Raw genomic sequence first — 19,763 nt, forward strand, 5'->3', positions numbered from 1 at the left:
ACAATATATTTGTTTATTTGTTATAATGTATTCATTTTTCGTTGCATAGTAAAAACTACTTCCAAATATAATTTTACCCCAATTCAAAGGTTCGATAATTCCGAACATTATTAATTTCTCTAACAAACTGTTTGTAATAAAATTTACTCAATATACCACAATTCTTAGAGGAACTTAATTTATCACCTTATTTATCATAAACAATGGTGTATTTTTTTGTGTCATATATTGTCATGTAGTAACAGGCTTTCACTATTGTGTTTTTTTCCGCTTACATTTATTTTATTATAAATAGAAAAGACAGCTGTGTTAACATGCTCACGTATTCGAATTAATATTTGATTCATTAAAATAACTTTTGCTAATATTTTTTGTTCTGTCGCAAATAAATTCCTTCTTTTTTTAAGTCATAATTAACAATGTTAATATAACATTATCTAAAGTTTTGGAATAAAATAAAATTTCCATGATAATTATTAGCGTCTGATTACTCCAAGAAAAAATCTACCTCCCACAATTATAAAACTTATATGATGCCGTTTGTCTTGCGTTGTCAATAACAACAAATTTTGAAAGTGAGCGGTACAATAGTTCCAAATTGTCATAAGAAAGAATCACTATAGTCTATATAACTTCTGACTGAGTTGAGAGATATCGAAGAAATGTTGAAAGCTCTGAACCTTGGTCAGAAATTAAAAAAAAAAAAAACCTACATCCATTCAAACAAAAGGAAGATACATGTGTAAAAATTAAATTATAAATTTTATGTGTTTTGGAAATTCTAGTTTTCGGAACTTTGGTTTTCTGTGATTTTATCTTTTTAAGATTTTTATCTTGGCACTTGGGAACTTCTAGTCAAGAACATATGTGACCCCTTCATTTTCCCAAACACATGTTTCCCTGTCCACATTTTTACATATAGGACATATAGATACATTGATAAAATGTTGAGATACGATTATATGTTGAAATAAATTTTTCAAATACGGGTTTTTGTCAAACTAACAGACAAATCTTGATTATATATGCAATAATAAATAATTTGTATTTACATGTAAATGTATGCATACATTTATTTACTCAGAAAAACATATACATATTAAAGTGAAAACACGGTAAACAGTTTTATATGTAGCTTAATCAGGTATACATAAACAATAACATGTTTTTATAATAACAGCTGTTGTATAGGGTGATGACAAACAAGTTTAAGAAAGAAAATATCGATTAACACTATACGATATAGGGTAGTATACTCTCCCTTTCTGAAAGTTCGCATCCTGTATACACTGTTGTATTCTTAAAGTAACGAATATTTTGTTATAATGATCTGTGAGAACTGAATCTTCGACAGAAAAAAAAACTTCGATTAAAACTCTGCTTTAATCGAAGTCAATATTTACGAAATTGAAATAATTATAATATATCAATTCTTAAAGTACTTTATCATCACAATACATTATGTACAGAAAAAAAATTTTATTCATTTCTTGTTCTTATTTTTTTTACATATTTCGGTTTCAGGTTGCATATACTTCGCATGAGACGATAGTTTGTAGAGTTACCGCTACATGGCTTTACATCGATTAAATTTTCCAACTGTGAATTATATATGGAGTATGTTTAAATTCTAACATCGAAGTGAATCAAGCATACTTACCTGGCGTCGAGGATACCGTGACCATGAAGGCGGTTCCTCCGGAGTGAGGCTCTTCCATTGCACTCAAGGTGAGCTGACCTCTGCGAATATCCCTAATGTGGATATCTCGGGCGTAAAATTTTTGGTAGTCGGGAACTGCGTTCGCGCGATCCCGTTCATAATCTTACACAACAATAAATATTCCAGTATATCTAACTAGAAATTAATGTCGATTATCGTGATTATATACAAGAAATACACAACGTTGAATATCGTAAGTCGATGAATGACGTCTGCAATTTAGGCCCAAATCGGCTTTAAATTTATACATTAATGGTTATAATGCTCACTTAATGTATTTTCCCCGTACATTTATACATGTATTGCACGTGTATTACAAACAGTGTATAAAATTTTCATCTATTTCATTTATTAATTGAATTTAATATTATACATATAAACAAAAACATCGCGAAATCACAAAATTAACATCCGGAAGAAATGAGTATAGAAAAAAAAATTGAAAATAGCTTTTTGATGTAATTTTTTTATTCATGACATTTGTATACATTTGTATAAACACCATATTCATTCAATAAAATTACTGTTTTTCTACCAGTTTTGAAGAGTTTGGATGTATTGGTGTGTCAATGGAGCTGAATAAGCATAAGCGACTGGGGATGCAACAGATTGGACTATGGCTGGTGCAGTTTTTACAGCGATACTGCGGCTGCAGCTGGTTCTTTGCGTACTTAAAAATTAAAAATATCAAAATATTTATATGATGACAGGTTGTAATTTGAAAAAAAAAGATTTCATTAATTTTTAACCATTAATATCTAGAAAACTATTGAAGATATCGGAATTTTACTATGTCCATGGTTTTTTACAAAAAAAATACTACTGAAATCGATATCAATATTTTTAGTGTTCCGTAGGACACTTATGTTTTCACTTTTCGTGTGACTTTTTGTTATTTCGCGATAAAAATAAAAGTTATAAATCGAATTGGCTTCTATGAAGCCCATTAGGTTCCATTTTTTTTCCCAAAAGCAATCATCATATTTATTTTCAATTTTTGGCCCTTATCAGTTGTAATAGTGCCATTTTTCGACAGGGCCCAATTTCAAATATTGACGGATCGGATCCAGCAATGATTCAATCGACGACGCTTCATCTGTAGACTCTACGATATTTTTTTGAAATTTTTTGGTCGTTTATTTTTTTTTTTATTAAACAAAATGTAGTGTCAGAATTTGTTTTTGCAAGATATTTTTTGAACCGCCGAACCGAATTAGTTGATGTTAAATAAAATTTATGTTTTTTTTTTTTCCCAAAAGCAATCATCATATTTATTTTCAATTTTTGGGCCTTATTAGATTTAATATCCGAATTTTTCGATAGGGCCCAATTTCAAATATTGACGGATCGGATCCGGCAATGTTTCAATCGACGACGCTTCATCTGTAGACTTTACGTTATTTTTTTGAAATTTTTCGGTCGTTTATTTTTTTTTTTATTAAACAACAGAAATAAACAACATTTAGAGTTGCGCACGAGACGAGACGAGACGAGACTTTGCTGAGTCTCATCTCGGTCTCGTCTCGCGAGACTGAGACGAGACCGAGACGATAACGAGACTAGTCACGAAATTTTTTTTCTTCAATTTACTTGGTATTATCAATCTACTTATGGAAAAAAAAAATAAAAATACACAAGAAAATTTATTATCAATAATTTTTTTTTATTATAACTTACATGCTTTTTTTTTTATATATTAACTCATTGGTATTCTAGTTTTTTTTTTTCCTAATCTATAGTATAGTACACAGCAATACTTAGTATTGCAATATATTTTTTTATTATAAACTATCAATACTTTAATCCAGGATTTAACTTATAACGCATCAATCAGTTTTTCTAGATCACAAGATGCCCAAGAGTGTAAACAAAGTAATGCTGTGATTGATTTATCACTCAAACGGCCTCGAAGATGAGTAATAACCAGAGCAGCAAGAGAAAACAGGCGTTATATAGAGAGGGCAGCATTTTTTTTTGTTGTCAGTAAAAAAAAAATAGAGGGCAGCACCATTTTTGTGGAAGACTAAAAATGACGAGATTCTCGGGCTATAAGAGTCTCGTCTCGGTCTCGTCTCGTTCGGTGAAATCACAGTCTCGCCTTGGTCTCGTCTCGGGCCAACGAGACGAAACGAGACTGAGACGAGACTAGTCTCGTCTCGTGCGCAACTCTAACAACATTAGAAAATAAAACAAAACAAAAAAAGTAGTCATTTATTTTACAATAAAATGAAAAAACAAATCAAACAACAAGAAAAAAAATAATAAATCCTACGGAACACTTAGGGTGCACCTTGGGGGACTTGACTACATTTTTTTTTGTTGAATTTATTATTATTTAAAAATCCCAAAATAATTAAAAACTAACAAATAATTTCGATGAAATTTACTTTCAAAGCTTAATATCTCAAAAACTATTTTAGATATGGTATTGCTGTTTAATCCATAATATTCCTCGTAGAATTCACTATAAGAATCGATTAATAAATTAATTTTTTCCTATCCATTTGTTTATAACAAAAATAACAAAAAAAAAAAAAATTTGATATCTTGTAACTTAGATGTCTCGAAAAGTATTCGAGATATCGAAATTCTGTTGGGGGCATTATTTTTTGCTCGAAATGACATTATAACCCGAGTGGAAATTGAATCCGGCTTGGCCGGATCCTGATCCGAATCGGATCCAGTATGGCTAAGGTAATCCGGATCCGGGTTTCCTGACCCTTTTCGGATCCGTTATGGCTAAGGCTAACCGGATCCGGCTTTCCTTACTCTTTCCTGATCCGAATCGGATCCAGATTGCCGGACTTTAATCGGACCTTATTTTTTTTTTTCAAAGTTATCTCCGGGTTCAGTCAGGTTTGGCTAAGGCTAACCGGATCCGGCTTTCCTCACTCTTTCCTGATCCGAATCGGATCCAGATTGCCGGACTTTAATCGGACTTTATTTTTTTTTTCGAAGTTATCTCCAGGTTTAGTCAGGTTTGGCTAAGGCTAACCGGATCCAGTTTTCCTTACTCTTTCCTGATCCGAATCGGATCCAGATTGCCGGACTTTAATCGGATTTTATTTTTCTTTTCAAAGTTATCTCCGGGTTCGGTCAGGTTTGGCTAAGGCTAACCGGATCCAGTTTTCCTTACTCTTTCCTGATCCGAATCGGATCCAGATTGCCGGACTTTAATCGGACTTTATTTTTTTTTTCAAAGTTATCTCCAGGTTTAGTCAGGTTTGGCTAAGGCTAACCGGATCCAGTTTTCCTTACTCTTTCCTGATCCGAATCGGATCCAGATTGCCGGACTTTAATCGGATTTTATTTTTCTTTTCAAAGTTATCTCCGGGTTCGGTCAGGTTTGGCTAAGGCTAACCGGATCTGGTTTTCCTTACTCTATCCTGATCCGAATCGGATCCAGAATGCCGGACTTTAATCGGACCTTATTTTTTTTTTCAAAGTTATCTCCGGGTTCAGTCAGGTTTGGCTGAGGCTAACCGGATCCGGCTTTCCTTACTCTTTCCTGATCCGAATCGGATCCAGATTGCCGGACTTTAATCGGACTTTATTTTTCTTTTCAAAGTTATCTCCGGGTTCGGTCAGGTTTGGCTAAGGCTAACCGGATCTGGTTTTCTTTACTCTTTCCTGATCCGAATCGGATCCAGATTGCCGGACTTTAATGGGATTTTATTTTTCTATTCAAAGTTATCTCCGGGTTCGGTCAGGTTTGGCTAAGGCTAACCGGATCTGGTTTTCCTTACTCTTTCCTGATCCGAATCGGATCCAGAATGCCGGACTTTAATCGGACCTTATTTTTTTTTTCAAAGTTATCTCCGGGTTCAGTCAGGTTTGGCTAAGGCTAACCGGATCCGGCTTTCCTTACTCTTTCCTGATCCGAATCGGATCCAGATTGCCGGACTTTAATCGGACTTTATTTTTTTTTTCAAAGTTATCTCCGGGTTCAGTCAGGTTTGGCTAAGGCTAACCGGATCCGGTCTTATCTTTCCTGATCCGAATCGGATCCAGATTGCCGGACTTTAATCGGACTTTATTTTTTTCAAAGTTATCTCGGGTTCAGTCAGGTTTCAGAACCGGATCCGGTTTTGATTTGAAACGGATCCAAAGAAGTTTTGAAAAAAAAAAATATCATTTTATTTTTTGATAATATTAAATACATTGTTGCATATATATAGTATTAATCATATCAAGTTTTTCTATTGTAATTTTTGAATAACTTTCTACGCTTGTAAAGGACTTTTGATTTCATCGATTCCACGTACGCCGCCGTGGTCAATAGGATAGAGTTGCCGACTTTGAACAGAATAGCCCAGAGATTGATCCCCGCAAAATCCGGAATTTTAGTTTAGTTCAGGTTGAATTGTCTAAGATAGAATTATATTTAATAATGATTGTTAAAAAAAATAATTGAAAAAAGCAAATATATTTTTTTTTTTAAATCAAAATTTTTTTAAAACAAAATTCGGATCCGGTTTAAATATAAAATCGGATCCGATTTGGATGTAAAATCGGATCCGTTTTAGATGTAAAATCGGATCCGTTTTGGATGTAAAATCGGATCCGATTTAAATGTAATTTCGGATACATAATTTGGTATCCGATTTAGCCACGGTGTCCTTATTGTAACCGGATCCGATTCGGAGCCTAGCCGGCGTTACATTTTCAGTCCGAATCGGATCAGGCTGGCCGGATATGTAATCAGGTAAACCGGATCCGTCCTGGATCCGAATCGGACTGAAATTTCCACTCGGGAACATCAGTTATTAAAATTTGTCTCCACGGATATCGTAACGTTGCCATGAATTTCAAATTTCAAGTTTAAAAAAATTGAAAATTTAAGTTTATCGTTTTTTTGCTTTTTCGTTAATTTTGTTCGTTATTATAGAGAACCCAACTTAATTTTCACATATGTTTAGTGAAATTTTCTCAGCTTTCCGAAAAAAATATTTTCAAACATGTCAATTTTGGCGCAACGTGACTAAAACAGCTTTTTTTGCGAAAAACTTGATTTTAAATGTGTTATAAATGTCAAAAAAAAAACTAATATTTTTTTCAAAAAGCTGAGAAAATTTTACATAGAAAACAATTTCTCTCTATATTTTCATTCGCCGAAAAAATACTAAAAAAATGAACCAAAAAAAAAATAAATTTCAATTTTGATAAAATGCCCCATACAATAACTGCCAAAATATTCGACGAAAAAATAAAAAAAAAAATACGTAAGTGTATTTTATCGAGGACTATAATCTGTCAAAATTTCATGAAGTTCTGAGGATGGGTTATCCAAACCGACGTCTCGAATTGGCGTTTCTGCTCATATATACTAATCTGAACCTTAAATGCCATTTTGTTTTGTTCCTAGCTAATAACTTAGTACGAATGATGTCGTTTGATACAATTTTTTGGTTTATATAGCTGAAAAACGTTATAAAAAAGCCAGTCCAATCGAATTGACCCTCAAATTGGACAGCAAGACGCCACACCTTATTCATAGTTAAACTGTTGAAATCATATGTCTATGTTGAGTCTGGTTACCCACTTTCGGTTTCGTATTTATCACATTTCAATATAATTTCATTATGAATTTCCTAGGATCTCAAACTCGTATTTTAGATAAGTTATTTATGGGGAATCGAATCATGTGTCAATATATTTCCCTATTACATATATTAAAAATAATTTTATAATTTGAGTTAGAATGTACATGTAGATATTAGATGAAGGTCAAGTAATGTCTCATTCATGATTATCTCTCTACTTAGCAACCAATGTTGATTGACAATCTAATATACATATAGACAATACATGTAGAGCAATGAAGTATTTCAAAGTATAGTCAATTAATATGTACCTATATCTGCCATGATGTACGTAAATTTTTAAGAAATTTATTTCTTACTGGTGAACCTTTCAATAAATTAGTTCATAAGTTATCAAACTTTAAGTATACTATACTGAATCAAATAGACATAAGCACTGTATAAAATAAAAAAAAAGTCTTTTTAATCTCTACAACCTGATATATATATTTTGAATTAACTAATAAAGTTGTTATTTTTGTTAATGAAAAAAATTATTTTTAATAATATATAAACTATTAACTATTAAAGTGCAATGAGTGCATTATCAATTGATAGAGTTTATCTCTTTCAAGCACTCACAAATTCATCATATACTGGGCATTCAATACAACATGTCTAGTTTATTGTATTTTGTTTCCCTTCTATATATATCTTTTGTTTATATACTCAAGTGAAAACACCGTCAATAATCTTATAATTATCTTCATTATAGGTCTGATAATTTCATGGACCCAAAAGACAATCGTCAATTGACGCCAATACAGAATAAACAGTTTTATATGTTCATCAGATGTGTAATTAAAGAAGATGTTTTATAAACAAGAGCTGTTGTGCAGGGTGATTGCATGAGAACGAGAGAAGATATCGATTTTCCTTTCCAAAAGTCTTCGTCTCGTACACCATTGTGTTCTTGACGAAATTACTCGATTTTTTAAAAACAGCAATAACTCATTCACCAAAAATTTATATTATAACTAAAAATCATTATAATATTATACCTTTTTTTTAATATATATTTTATATTTATCATTATTAGTTTATTTTTTACCTAAACAATTTCAAATAAAAACCCATGATAAGCCCATGAAGCTAATAATTATAATATAATACTAACTGTACTAAAAAACTTTGACAACTTAGATAACATGGTCAAAAAACTTGAATTTTTTATTTTTCTATATTTTTTTCTGATGCTTTGTAAAGAATAACCAAATATGTTGATATTGCTCCCATAATCTGCAATCAAAATAATAAAAATTATCCCACATTAATAAAAAATACAATAATCAAATAAACATCTCATAATGTTGAAAAATTATTCCAAATGTTATTTTTTTAAATGAAATAATTATTTATACGATCAAGTTTTTAAGTGAAACTCTTTTACGAAGGGTACTGATTGAAAAAATAATATAAATTCGAGAATTTTTATTTTACTTGATTTTTATGGCAGTGGCCTAACAGAATTTCTGGAGAAGAACTAGAAATAAAACCTTTTAGCCCCAAATATGAATATATGTATGCCAGTAGCAATCAACTTTAACTATATTTGCAATCGCATAGCTATTTCAATTGAAATGTTTATGAGTAAAGACGGATTGATAATAAATAACTTCACTGAATAAAAACTTTACATTTCATTTAATTTTTTTTAGCTAATTTTGAAAGTTGCTCCTTCCTTGAAGATTACATATATGCTCTTAAAAGATTAAAAACTGTTGGGATATAAAAAAAAATACGGATAAATACCTGCAAAATGTAACATTTACTTTTGATATTAAATTTTGAGAAACTAATAAGGAACCCGAGTGGAAATTTAGTTAAGGTTCTGATCAGAACCGGATCAGGGAACCTGATTTCAAATCAGAACCGGATCAGGAATCCTGTTCAGGAACGGATCAGAATGTAACGCTCTTTTTTAGGATTCTGATCAGAACCGGATCAGGAAACCTGGCCAGATTGTAGGGTTAGAGCCAGGATACCTGAACAGGAATGGATCAGGATTCCTGACTAGAATATAACCAGGAATCCTGTTCAGGAACGGATCAGAATGTAACGCTTTTTTTTAGGATTCTGATCAGAATCGGATCAGGAAACCTGACCAGGATGCCTGATCAGGAATGGAACAGGATTCCTGATCTGAAACGGATCAAGTAATTTTTAAAAAAAAATTGTTTTTTATTAATTGATGTTTTGTAACTAATTTACTATAGCAATGTTATTGATGAAACAGATTGAACGAAAAGATTGTATATACCTAACATAACTTAAATTACCTAACCACTAGCGGGACGCGAACTCGGAACTTTCAGATTACAACTACGGGCTTTAACACGCGCGGCCATGCCGTCTATCGATGATCTGATGTGATTTTTTGCTTTCATAAATTACATCAGATAAAAAAAAATTAAATTAGAATTTGCGACGTTAATTAAACGTAAAAATAAAATATAACAATTTGTTAAATTGTCCCTTGTCATTTTGTTTTAGAATTAAAATTATAATAATAAATAAATATTTATTATAATAATAAATATTTTTCCTGATAATATTCTGGTCAGAATCTGTTCAGGAAACCTTATTCAGGTAACGTTCAGGTTTCCTGTTCCTTTCCTGAACAGGAAAACTGAATAAAAAAAATTAAATTATTTGATAAATTTTTCCTGATAATATCCTGGTCAGAATCTGTTCAGGAAACCTTATTCAGGTAACGTTCAGGTTTCCTGTTCCTTTCCTGAACAGGAAAACTGAATAAAAAAAATTAAATTATTTGATAAATTTTTCCTGATAATATCCTGGTCAGAATCTGTTCAGGAAACCTTATTCAGGTAACGTTCAGGTTTCCTGTTCCTTTCCTGAACAGGAAAACTGAATAAAAAATTAAATTATTTGATAAATTTTTCCTGATAGTATCCTGGTCAGAATCTGTTCAGGAAACCTTATTCAGGTAACGTTCAGGTTTCCTGTTCCTTTCCTGAACAGGAAAACTGAATAAAAAAAATTAATTTATTTGATAAATTTTTCCTGATAGTATCCTGATCAGAATCTGTTCAGGAAACCTTATTCAGGTAACGTTCAGGTTTCCTGTTCCTTTCCTGAACAGGAAAACTGAATAAAAAAAATTAATTTATTTGATAAATTTTTCCTGATAATATCCTGGTCAGAATCTGTTCAGGAAACCTTATTCAGGATACGTTCAGGTTTCCTGTTCTTTTCCTGAACAGGAAAACTGAATAAAAAAAATTAAATTATTTGATAAATTTTTCCTGATAATATCCTGGTCAGAATCTGTTCAGGAAACCTTATTCAGGATACGTCAAGGTTTCCTGTTCTTTTCCTGAACAGGATTGGATAAGGTTACCTGACTTAAGGAAATCGTAAGGTGTCCTGACCAGGTTCGGGTCAGGAATGAGTCAGGTTCCCTGAATAAGGAATCCTGATCCGTTTCTGATCAGGGTTTGAGGTCAAATAGGGCATCCTGAAAATTTTTCCACTCGGGAAAACAAGTTTTTATGTTTGTTTTTTCAATTGAGTAGAAGTCAGGACCATAAATATTTTCTCTGATGCTTTGTTCTTGTTAATGCACTGATGAAAATATCATGTTTCTAAAATCTTTTTGCCAGAGGTCTATGATTTTACTCTAATTGTACCGTAGTTGTGAAGGCAGTAAAAATTATTATATATATATATATATATACTTAAATATATTATACTTACAGAAATCAAAAGAGGAAGTTCAATATAAATAAAACCACCGGACGCGGTGAACTGTAGTTTCCTCCCATAAAAATATGACTGTGCTTGATTATTATCCTGAAAATAATAATCAATTTATTATTTTTATAAAAAAATATATTTAAAAAAAAATATAAAAAAATCGATAAACCTTGTGTTGACTTGATTTTTTTTTAATTGTCGAAATTGGTAAAAAAACTTTTTCAGCAACTTGATTTGCCTTAAAAAAAGAAAAAAAAAGCATTAATAAGGAAAAAACTTGATTTTTTGAAATATCTAGCTAGACTGAAATATAATACCCGTTGACTCGTTAGATGACACGAAATAATTAAAATCATAAGAGTCATCAAAAATCCAACAGCACACATTCCATCTCGTATCATTAATAATTCTTCATGAATTTGAGGATTTACAAGTGTATACAGCCTCGATAGGGTGTTCAATGACAATGAAAAAAGCCATAATAATAATTGAAAACTCCAAACATAATTGAATTTTTCAGCAGCTCTTGTTAAATTGAAATGCATCATCCAAACATCTTCGAGTTTAACTGTACCCAATGCTTCACCAATAACTTTGACATTTGTTTTGATTAATAAATCTAAAAGTTACAATTATAATATTATTCATTGTTATTAAAAAAATTATTACGGATTGTCCTGATTACCTTCTGGTAAAATCAAACGACATAAATGATCAAACCGTCGATATAACATTAACGTTAGTCCGGCGAATTGTAAAATTTGCATACATACACCACCATAGAAAAAAGTGTAACCAAGTCCAGATATTATTGCATAATTAGAAGTCAAATTGTAATTTACAAATCCAATTATGATCCACCAAGTCATCAACAACACAAAAACACAACGACCCCAATTTAAAGTACAATAATGAATTTTTTCATTATATTTTGCGGAAATATCATACATTAAAACATTAGTCATCGCAGATGATAGTTTATTTTTCCAATAAATTGTTATAATCAGCTCAATTAATAAAGATATATATGAAATGATTGTTCTAGTGATTAAAAAAATTTGTTCCTTCGTATTGTACGTATCATGAAAATTAACATGTATTGTTGTTGCCGTACAACTAATATTGATGAACTGGACTAAAATATATAATGCTATTTTTGATTTTGACACAATAATATCATGACCTTTTATTTCGTAAAGATTTGTTCCCAAAAATTTTGCACCAAAGAAAAAAGGCCTAATACTTTTCATCATGATTACAGTAACTGTGTTTAAGTTGAATTAAACAAAAATTTAAAATTAATAACATTAAATGACCCGTCGTACTTAAAGAAGTAGAATGGTAGAATGAATCATATAATTTATTGATAGACTACATGAAATTTCAATTCTCATGAGTCATGACTACTGTTGTAAATGTGTCGGAAGCATCATGTCCATGATTATTATTGATAATACAAATACAAAAAAAAATAGAATTATTATAATGTATACATCGTTTTTTTTTTCGTTCGATTTTGTTAAGACAATAAAAAGCTATATATTCTAAGAAAAACAAAATAAAATATTCTAGAAATAATTGCTATTGTATTATTGACATATGCATTTTAAGTTTATAAAATTCATCTTATAATTTTTATCTTTCGACTAAACAGAAATCAAATCAATAGTGTTTGAAACGATGGATAAAAAGTTTGATTCAAACCAAACTATTTATTTGGTGAGAGATCTCGGCAAAATAACGCGCCTGGTGCTATCACTTATAAAAACATCACCAAGTTGTTCAAATGATTCTCCGAACAATATTCCAAAAGATTTGAAACTGCGGAATAAAATGTAACGCCGACTAGGCTCCGGATCGGATCCGGCAAACCGGATCCAGTTACAATAAGGACACCGTAGCTAAATCGGATAGAAAATTATGTATCCGAAACTACATTTAAATCGGATCCGATTTTACATCCAAACCGGATCCAATTCTATGCATAAACTGGATCCGACTTTATATATTTAAACCGGATCCGAATTTCGTTTTAAAAAAATATTGATTTAAAAAAAAAAATATATGCTTATTTTAATTATTTTTTTTAACAATCATTATTAAATATAATTCTATCTTAGACAATTCAACCTGAACTAAACTAAAATTCCGGATTTTGCGGGGATCAATCTCTGGGCTATTCTGTTCAAAGTCGGCAACTCTATCCTATTGACCACGGCGGCGTACGTGGAATCGATGAAATCAAAAGTCCTTTACAAGCGTAGAAAGTTATTCAAAAATTACAATAGAAAAACTTGATATGATTAATACTATATATATGCAACAATGTATTTAATATTATCAAAAAATAAAATGATATTCTGAAATTAATTTTTTTTTTTTTTTTTTCAAAAACTTCTAAGTTGGATCCGTTTCAAATCAGGGAAACCGGATCCGGTTAGCCTTAGCCAAACCTGACTGAACCCGGAGATAACTTTGAAAAAAAAAATAAAGTCCGATTAAAGTCCGGCAACTCGGATCCGATTTGGATCAGGAAAGAGTGAGGAAAACTGGATCCGGCTTGCCTTAGCCAAACCTGACTGAACCCGGAGATAACTTTGAAAAAAAAAAATGAAGTCCGATTAAAGTCCGGCAATCTGGATCCGATTCGGATCAAGAAAGAGTAAGGAAAGCCGGATCCGGTTAGCCTTAGCCAAACCTGACTGAATCCGGAGATAACTTGGAAAAAAAAAATAAAGTCCGATTAAAGTCCGGCAATCTGGATCCGATTCGGATCAAGAAAGAATAAGGAAAGCCAGATATCCGGTTAGCCTTAGCCATAACGGATCCGAAAAGGGTCAGGAAACCCGGATCCGGATTACCTTAGCCATACTGGATCCGATTCGGATCAGGATCCGGCCAAGCCGGATTCAATTTTCACTCGGGAATTGTTGTATATAATGATTATGTTATTAATTATTATTATTGTACATATAAAAATATAATAGCATACATTTTTGAATACGCCATAAAATATATGTGTATAGAATGTAGCCGAAAAAAAGAATAACTTGAACTCATTTTATTTGAAAAATAAATACACAAAATGATTGATTTGTTTATGGAAATTCAAGCGTTCGATGATGATTTGTGCAGAATTACCAAGTAGGTTGTCATTGCTCCAACAATCTAATATTCGACAGATAATAGTACCTTTAGATATATATTTATATATTACAGTAAAAAAAGTTAAAAGTTTATGTTACTTTACTTACAGAAAGTAATAATGGCAAACGAATAACGAATAATCCAGCAGCGGCAGTAAAGTATAGTTTCTTATTACAAAAATATGCATTTGCCGCATTGTCACCCTTAAATGAATAGCATAAATTTTTATTGAGTATTTATAATGAATAGTATAAAGGTTATTATTATAATATATTACGTATTATATTATTTTTGAATAAATTACCTCAACAGAATTTCTCTTCGATCGAATTGTAGAAATAGGAGAGAATATGTTTTCAGCAACTTGATTCGCCTAAAAACATACAACAATGACTCACAAATGTAATTTTTGTAGAAATTGTATTATTATTTATTAATGTTTACGTAGGGATTATTAAAATTTGAAACTTACTCGACGACTTATTAAATGACATGATAAGGCAATAATAAACACGTTCAAAAAACTTCCAATCGCAGAAACAAGCTCCCGTAATATGAAAAAGTTGCAGTTGTCAGAGTTATTATCAATGGTCATGATGCTGTAAATTCTAGAAAGAGCGTTCAAAGAAAATGTAAACACCCAACCAAATAATTGCAATGAATATATAGTATTTATTTCTTCAGCAGCTTTAGCCAAACTACAATGCATTCTCCAAACATCTCGGAGTCCAACATTTTTTAAAAAATGACTTATAATTTTAATATTTATTTTTGTAGATTCTAAAAATACAATTCAATTTTTAAAAGATACATGTATATATATATATGTGAAACTATTTAATTTACAATGAAATAATTTTACCCTTTTGTATAATCAAATAACATAAGTTATCAAATCGTTGATAAATCATCATCATTAGACCACAAAAATTTAAAATTTGCATTGAGATGCTCATATAAAAATGAAAATATTCAATTCCATTTAAAATTGAAAGTATCCCTGTGCTTCCAGTACAATAAGTCAGTAATCCCACAGTGATCCAACAAGTTATGACAATTAACGTTAAAATTGAAGAATGAAATGGCTTGATTTTTCCATCCATCTTTTCATTGAATTTCGATGTAATGTCATAGATTCGAAGATGATTAAAAGCTGATGTGAGTCGTTTATTTAAATATACTGTCATAAATATGTCTAAAAAAAAGCAACAGTAACCAATAATTGTTCTTCCGATTGTTAAAAATTTGACTTTCAAAGAAGACGTATCGTTAACACTGAGGTAACATGATAGCACTGAATTTGCAAGACCAAAAAGGCCTAATAAAATACTGTAAATTATTCCTTTGATAGTTACAACATAATTATTGTTAGTCACTTCATAAAGACTTCCACCGAACGCTCTTCCTCCCCAGTTAAATGGTTTGATGATGTTGAACATCATTTTAATAAATGTACTCTATTATGAGTGGACAAAAAAAAATCTATTATGTATGTTATATTTTTTGTCATCGAGTCACATGGCTAGTTGAAAACTGACTAATATGAAAAAAATAAAACAAAAGCTAAGCACTTAACGCCTTATTAAATTTACATGTAAAAAATAATGATGTGTACAATTATTTTTATTTATTTTTACACTTCATTATTAATCATTACAAACAGCACTGTTATTAATTTTTTTTTTTTTTTTCAAACAACTATTAACCTTTATTTTTTTCGTCCGTATATTTGTTTACATTTAAACTATGGACTGCATACATACTTAATTATATGACAGGAATAATATAATAATGTAACATCGTTGAAAAACATGAATATACTTAATTCTTCATCTATATTGTTTTTTGTGACGCTTTGTGTTGATACTGCAGTATACGCTGCAACAATTATTTTAAATCACTAAAAATTTGGATGATATATAAAACGATTTTAAATTAGCTTATACTATATAATTGAATTTATAATAATTGAGCTTGTATTCCATAATATTTTCATTTACTTTTATGATTGTAAAATAATATTATATAGCCTCAATGATTTGATGATTAGTATCACATTGTTTTAGTTTATTTTATATTTGATTCTTTCATACAATTAATGTACAAACACTATATAAGCAACTTGCAGCTCTACAGAATGCATTATGAAACATGAGAAACTCGTTAAACATTTTAAATGCCTGATAAATAATTAGATGTATATAAAATATGATAATTTTTTTTCTACACATAAATTATTTTATAAATTGTAATTTTTTTTCAATTTGACGATGTACAATATTAATGATATATAAAAAACCGACGATCGTTAATATATCCGTTACTAATTTTCAATGTTAACGATATCGTTAACCGTTAACGCAAAATTTAATGACTAACGAGGTACGATAACGTGCTCTGGTTATATATATTTTATTATAAAAATTCACATTTATTATTTGGCTTTGAAGCTGTTATAACAAAATAAAAAAAAACATTGTCAGAATTTTAACAATATATTTTATATCATAATGTTTGTTTTATTTTTTTTATCGTCTTTAACAATGGTTACTGCGGTTTCAATTATGAATAACGATAGTGACAATAGTACAACATTTACTTTGTCAACCGAAGAATTTGATATAGAAATTATAAGAAGTTTTGAAATTCAAAACTTGACTTGTACATGCGATTTTTTAAGTAACGATGTATCAAGCAAAGACAGTATGAAATCTGGAATAATAGCATATGGAAATCATAAATTTCATGAAACACCAAATACATTTAATAATGCAAGAAAAATATGTATTGAAGAAGGTGGTCATCTTTCTATTATTGATTCAGAACTAGAAGAAAAGGTAAGTTATATACATTAGATGATTTTTATTTTTTAAATTAAAATTGTTGTTTTTCTATAGCGACTAATTTTCATAAACAAATTTTCAAAACCTCATAATTTTGTTTATTTTTAAGAGACAATCATTTTAAATTTTTCCCACCCTTTCTCTTGTCAACCATGAGTAAATTAACAATTCGAAAAATTCTAAATACATTGGAAACCATCAGATTCTTCAGACATACAAATGAAGTCTATATACAAGTACGCAAGGGATAAGTATGTTAATTATTTTTAAGATTCATTAACAAATGGTTTTTCAAATATGATTCCAATTTAGCAGCAATCTCGCGACAGTAATATAATGGATACAAGAATATTTTAATTTATTGAGAATTACGTACGGAAAAAAATGAAAAATAAGATTCAGTCTTTTAAACATTTAAAACGAAAAATAATTAATTCGTTTGAATTTTTGATGACTAAATTTTGAATAGATCATTTGTGTATTGAAAGGAATACATGGAAAAATAAATGCTACCATAAAGCCATGAACTTAAAGCTATTGGCTTAAAAAAACAATTATGCACCCTGAAAGGAACGATCTTTTTTACTTTGAATGATTCTTGAATGAAATTTAATTTGTAACTATAATAATTATACATTTTGATTGACTGACTTTTAATGATGATGGTCTTAAAAAAAATCAAAATTATTAACAAAAAAAAACTCCCAGACTAATCAGCCTAATCTTGAGTTTAGAAAATGGAATTAAAAATTACCAACACCAACAAATAGAACCAATTTTTAAATAATCGAAAACTTATTATTTAAATTATTAATTATTTTTTATTATTATTCAAATGATTAATGTTGCAGTGGTTGCTGAACATATTTGCTGGTACAGGATCCACTTATAATCAAGCATATATTGGACTACATAGTTATTTTTCACCTTATGACTGGGTGACAGTTTTAGGTGATTCAATTTATAAAATTGGCTTTAACCAATGGGTCAACGGAAGACCTAATCTATATGGAAATAGTGGTACTCTTTGTAAAAGTGGAAAATTAAATGCTGTACCAGGACATTATGTCTTGCCTTTTTTTTGTGAATTAGAAACTAAATCTTAATTTGATTTTATAATAAATAATATCAAATCAATCTACATTTTTTACACACATTATTTTTTGTACTGTTGTATTTATCCATTTTTTTTTTTTAGGACGTTATTTATTATATCGATAATATTTTATCGATTTGTTTATGTTTATCAAATCTATTGGTATTCCATATAAAAAGATTTAAAAACATTAACACATTGAAATAATAAAATAAAACAATCATTTTTATTGTTTTATTAAAACTTTTCATTAAAATAATATTTAATGATTGATATTCCAGGTGTTACTGAATTTTTATGCACATAATAAATTATAATCAGCTCCTAGTACACAAACATACATTGTTCTGCATAATGTTAATCAAACAATATGATTGGATGACAATATTAGGAGGTTCAGTTTACTAAGCTGTTTATAATGAATGAACAATTTTTTATAAAATTATAAAATTTAACATCGCTTCGATTGTCATTGGAGTGCAAAACTTTTGAGATAAATTTTTTTTTTTTTTAATTGTAACAAGTTAACATTTGTTTAAATCTATATATTTTATGTTCGTGTTGATTAATTTATAATACTTACATTGTTATCGATTTCATTACCTATATAAAAAATACAATGGCATGAAGTTCATCATGAATTATTGAAATTAAATCTCGTTTATTTTATGATTGAGTTAAATTGATAAAATATAGAATCAGTGACGACAAAAATTAGTTAATACAAGACAAGCTTGTAGCAAACAAAAAATGCCCTATGTAATTTTCAACAACATTTCCAATATGTTTAAAGCTTCTTCGATACGAGAACAAATTATCACATCAAATACTAATGATAATAATAATATACAAAAATTAGTATCATCAACAGCTCTGAGCTCAGTCACCTTCACCTGCAAATGAATCTTCAAGATATTTGTTGAAGTTTTTGAACAAAATACCCAACTGTTTTTTCAACTTCATCATGTAATTGGTGTTGTATTTTACACTTATAAATATTTTTTTTTTGTTCGGAAGAATTATTTATTAGTAATTATTTATTATTAGTAAATAAATTTTTCCTTTTAATGGATTATTATAGTAGTTACACGTAATGTCTTGTTTGAAGAACTAATATAGTTAAAAAAATTGTTTAATTATAGAAGCGAATATTTATTGTTTTTATGTTTCTTATGATATATGGAAATCGATATATTTTTCATATTTTGAATATATATTGTAAAATATTTCGTATATTAAAATTAAGCCTCTTTATGAGGCCGAAATAAAAAAAAAAAAAAATGATGAAAAGTCTAAATGATCAATATAAATACTTATTGAAATAAAAATAAATGTCAGGTACATCTTAAAAAAAAAAAGAATGAAAAAAATTTTTTAATTCCATCTTTTGATTTAATAACAAAAAAAAATCGATGTATGAATGAAAATTTAATGTCTGCTTGGACGAGTGTGTATATAAATAGTCTGATATAGATTAAACTGAGGTCAAAAAATAAAAACTAATACTTAGTTGAAATTTAAATTGATAAAACAATATTTTCATTTAACATTCAAAATAAAATTTGGAACCACCTATATTTGTTTATAGTTGCTATGGATACCATTTTTATGTTAAATATTATCAATTATTAAAAACTATATTTATACAATATTAA

At 29.5% G+C, this 19,763-nt stretch overlaps 1 protein-coding gene and 1 non-coding gene across 2 annotated transcripts; both read left to right on the forward strand.

Moving 5' to 3' along the window:
• The first annotated feature begins 1,652 nt into the window (after nucleotides 1-1,652).
• Nucleotides 1,653-1,815, forward strand: LOC122853588. The gene has a single exon (XR_006373925.1). It is a non-coding gene; the product is annotated as a U1 spliceosomal RNA (small nuclear RNA).
• Nucleotides 1,816-16,595: 14,780 nt separating this feature from the next.
• Nucleotides 16,596-19,681, forward strand: LOC122851837 (hemolymph lipopolysaccharide-binding protein-like). The gene is made up of 2 exons (XM_044151308.1): nucleotides 16,596-17,006; nucleotides 17,864-19,681. Exons 1-2 carry the CDS (start codon nucleotides 16,680-16,682, stop codon nucleotides 18,116-18,118), a joined length of 582 nt encoding a protein of 193 aa, XP_044007243.1. The 5' UTR covers nucleotides 16,596-16,679; the 3' UTR covers nucleotides 18,119-19,681.
• Nucleotides 19,682-19,763: the final 82 nt, after the last annotated feature.

This window comes from Aphidius gifuensis, linkage group LG3 (assembly GCF_014905175.1).
Source record: "Aphidius gifuensis isolate YNYX2018 linkage group LG3, ASM1490517v1, whole genome shotgun sequence".
Lineage (NCBI taxonomy): Eukaryota > Metazoa > Arthropoda > Insecta > Hymenoptera > Braconidae > Aphidius > Aphidius gifuensis.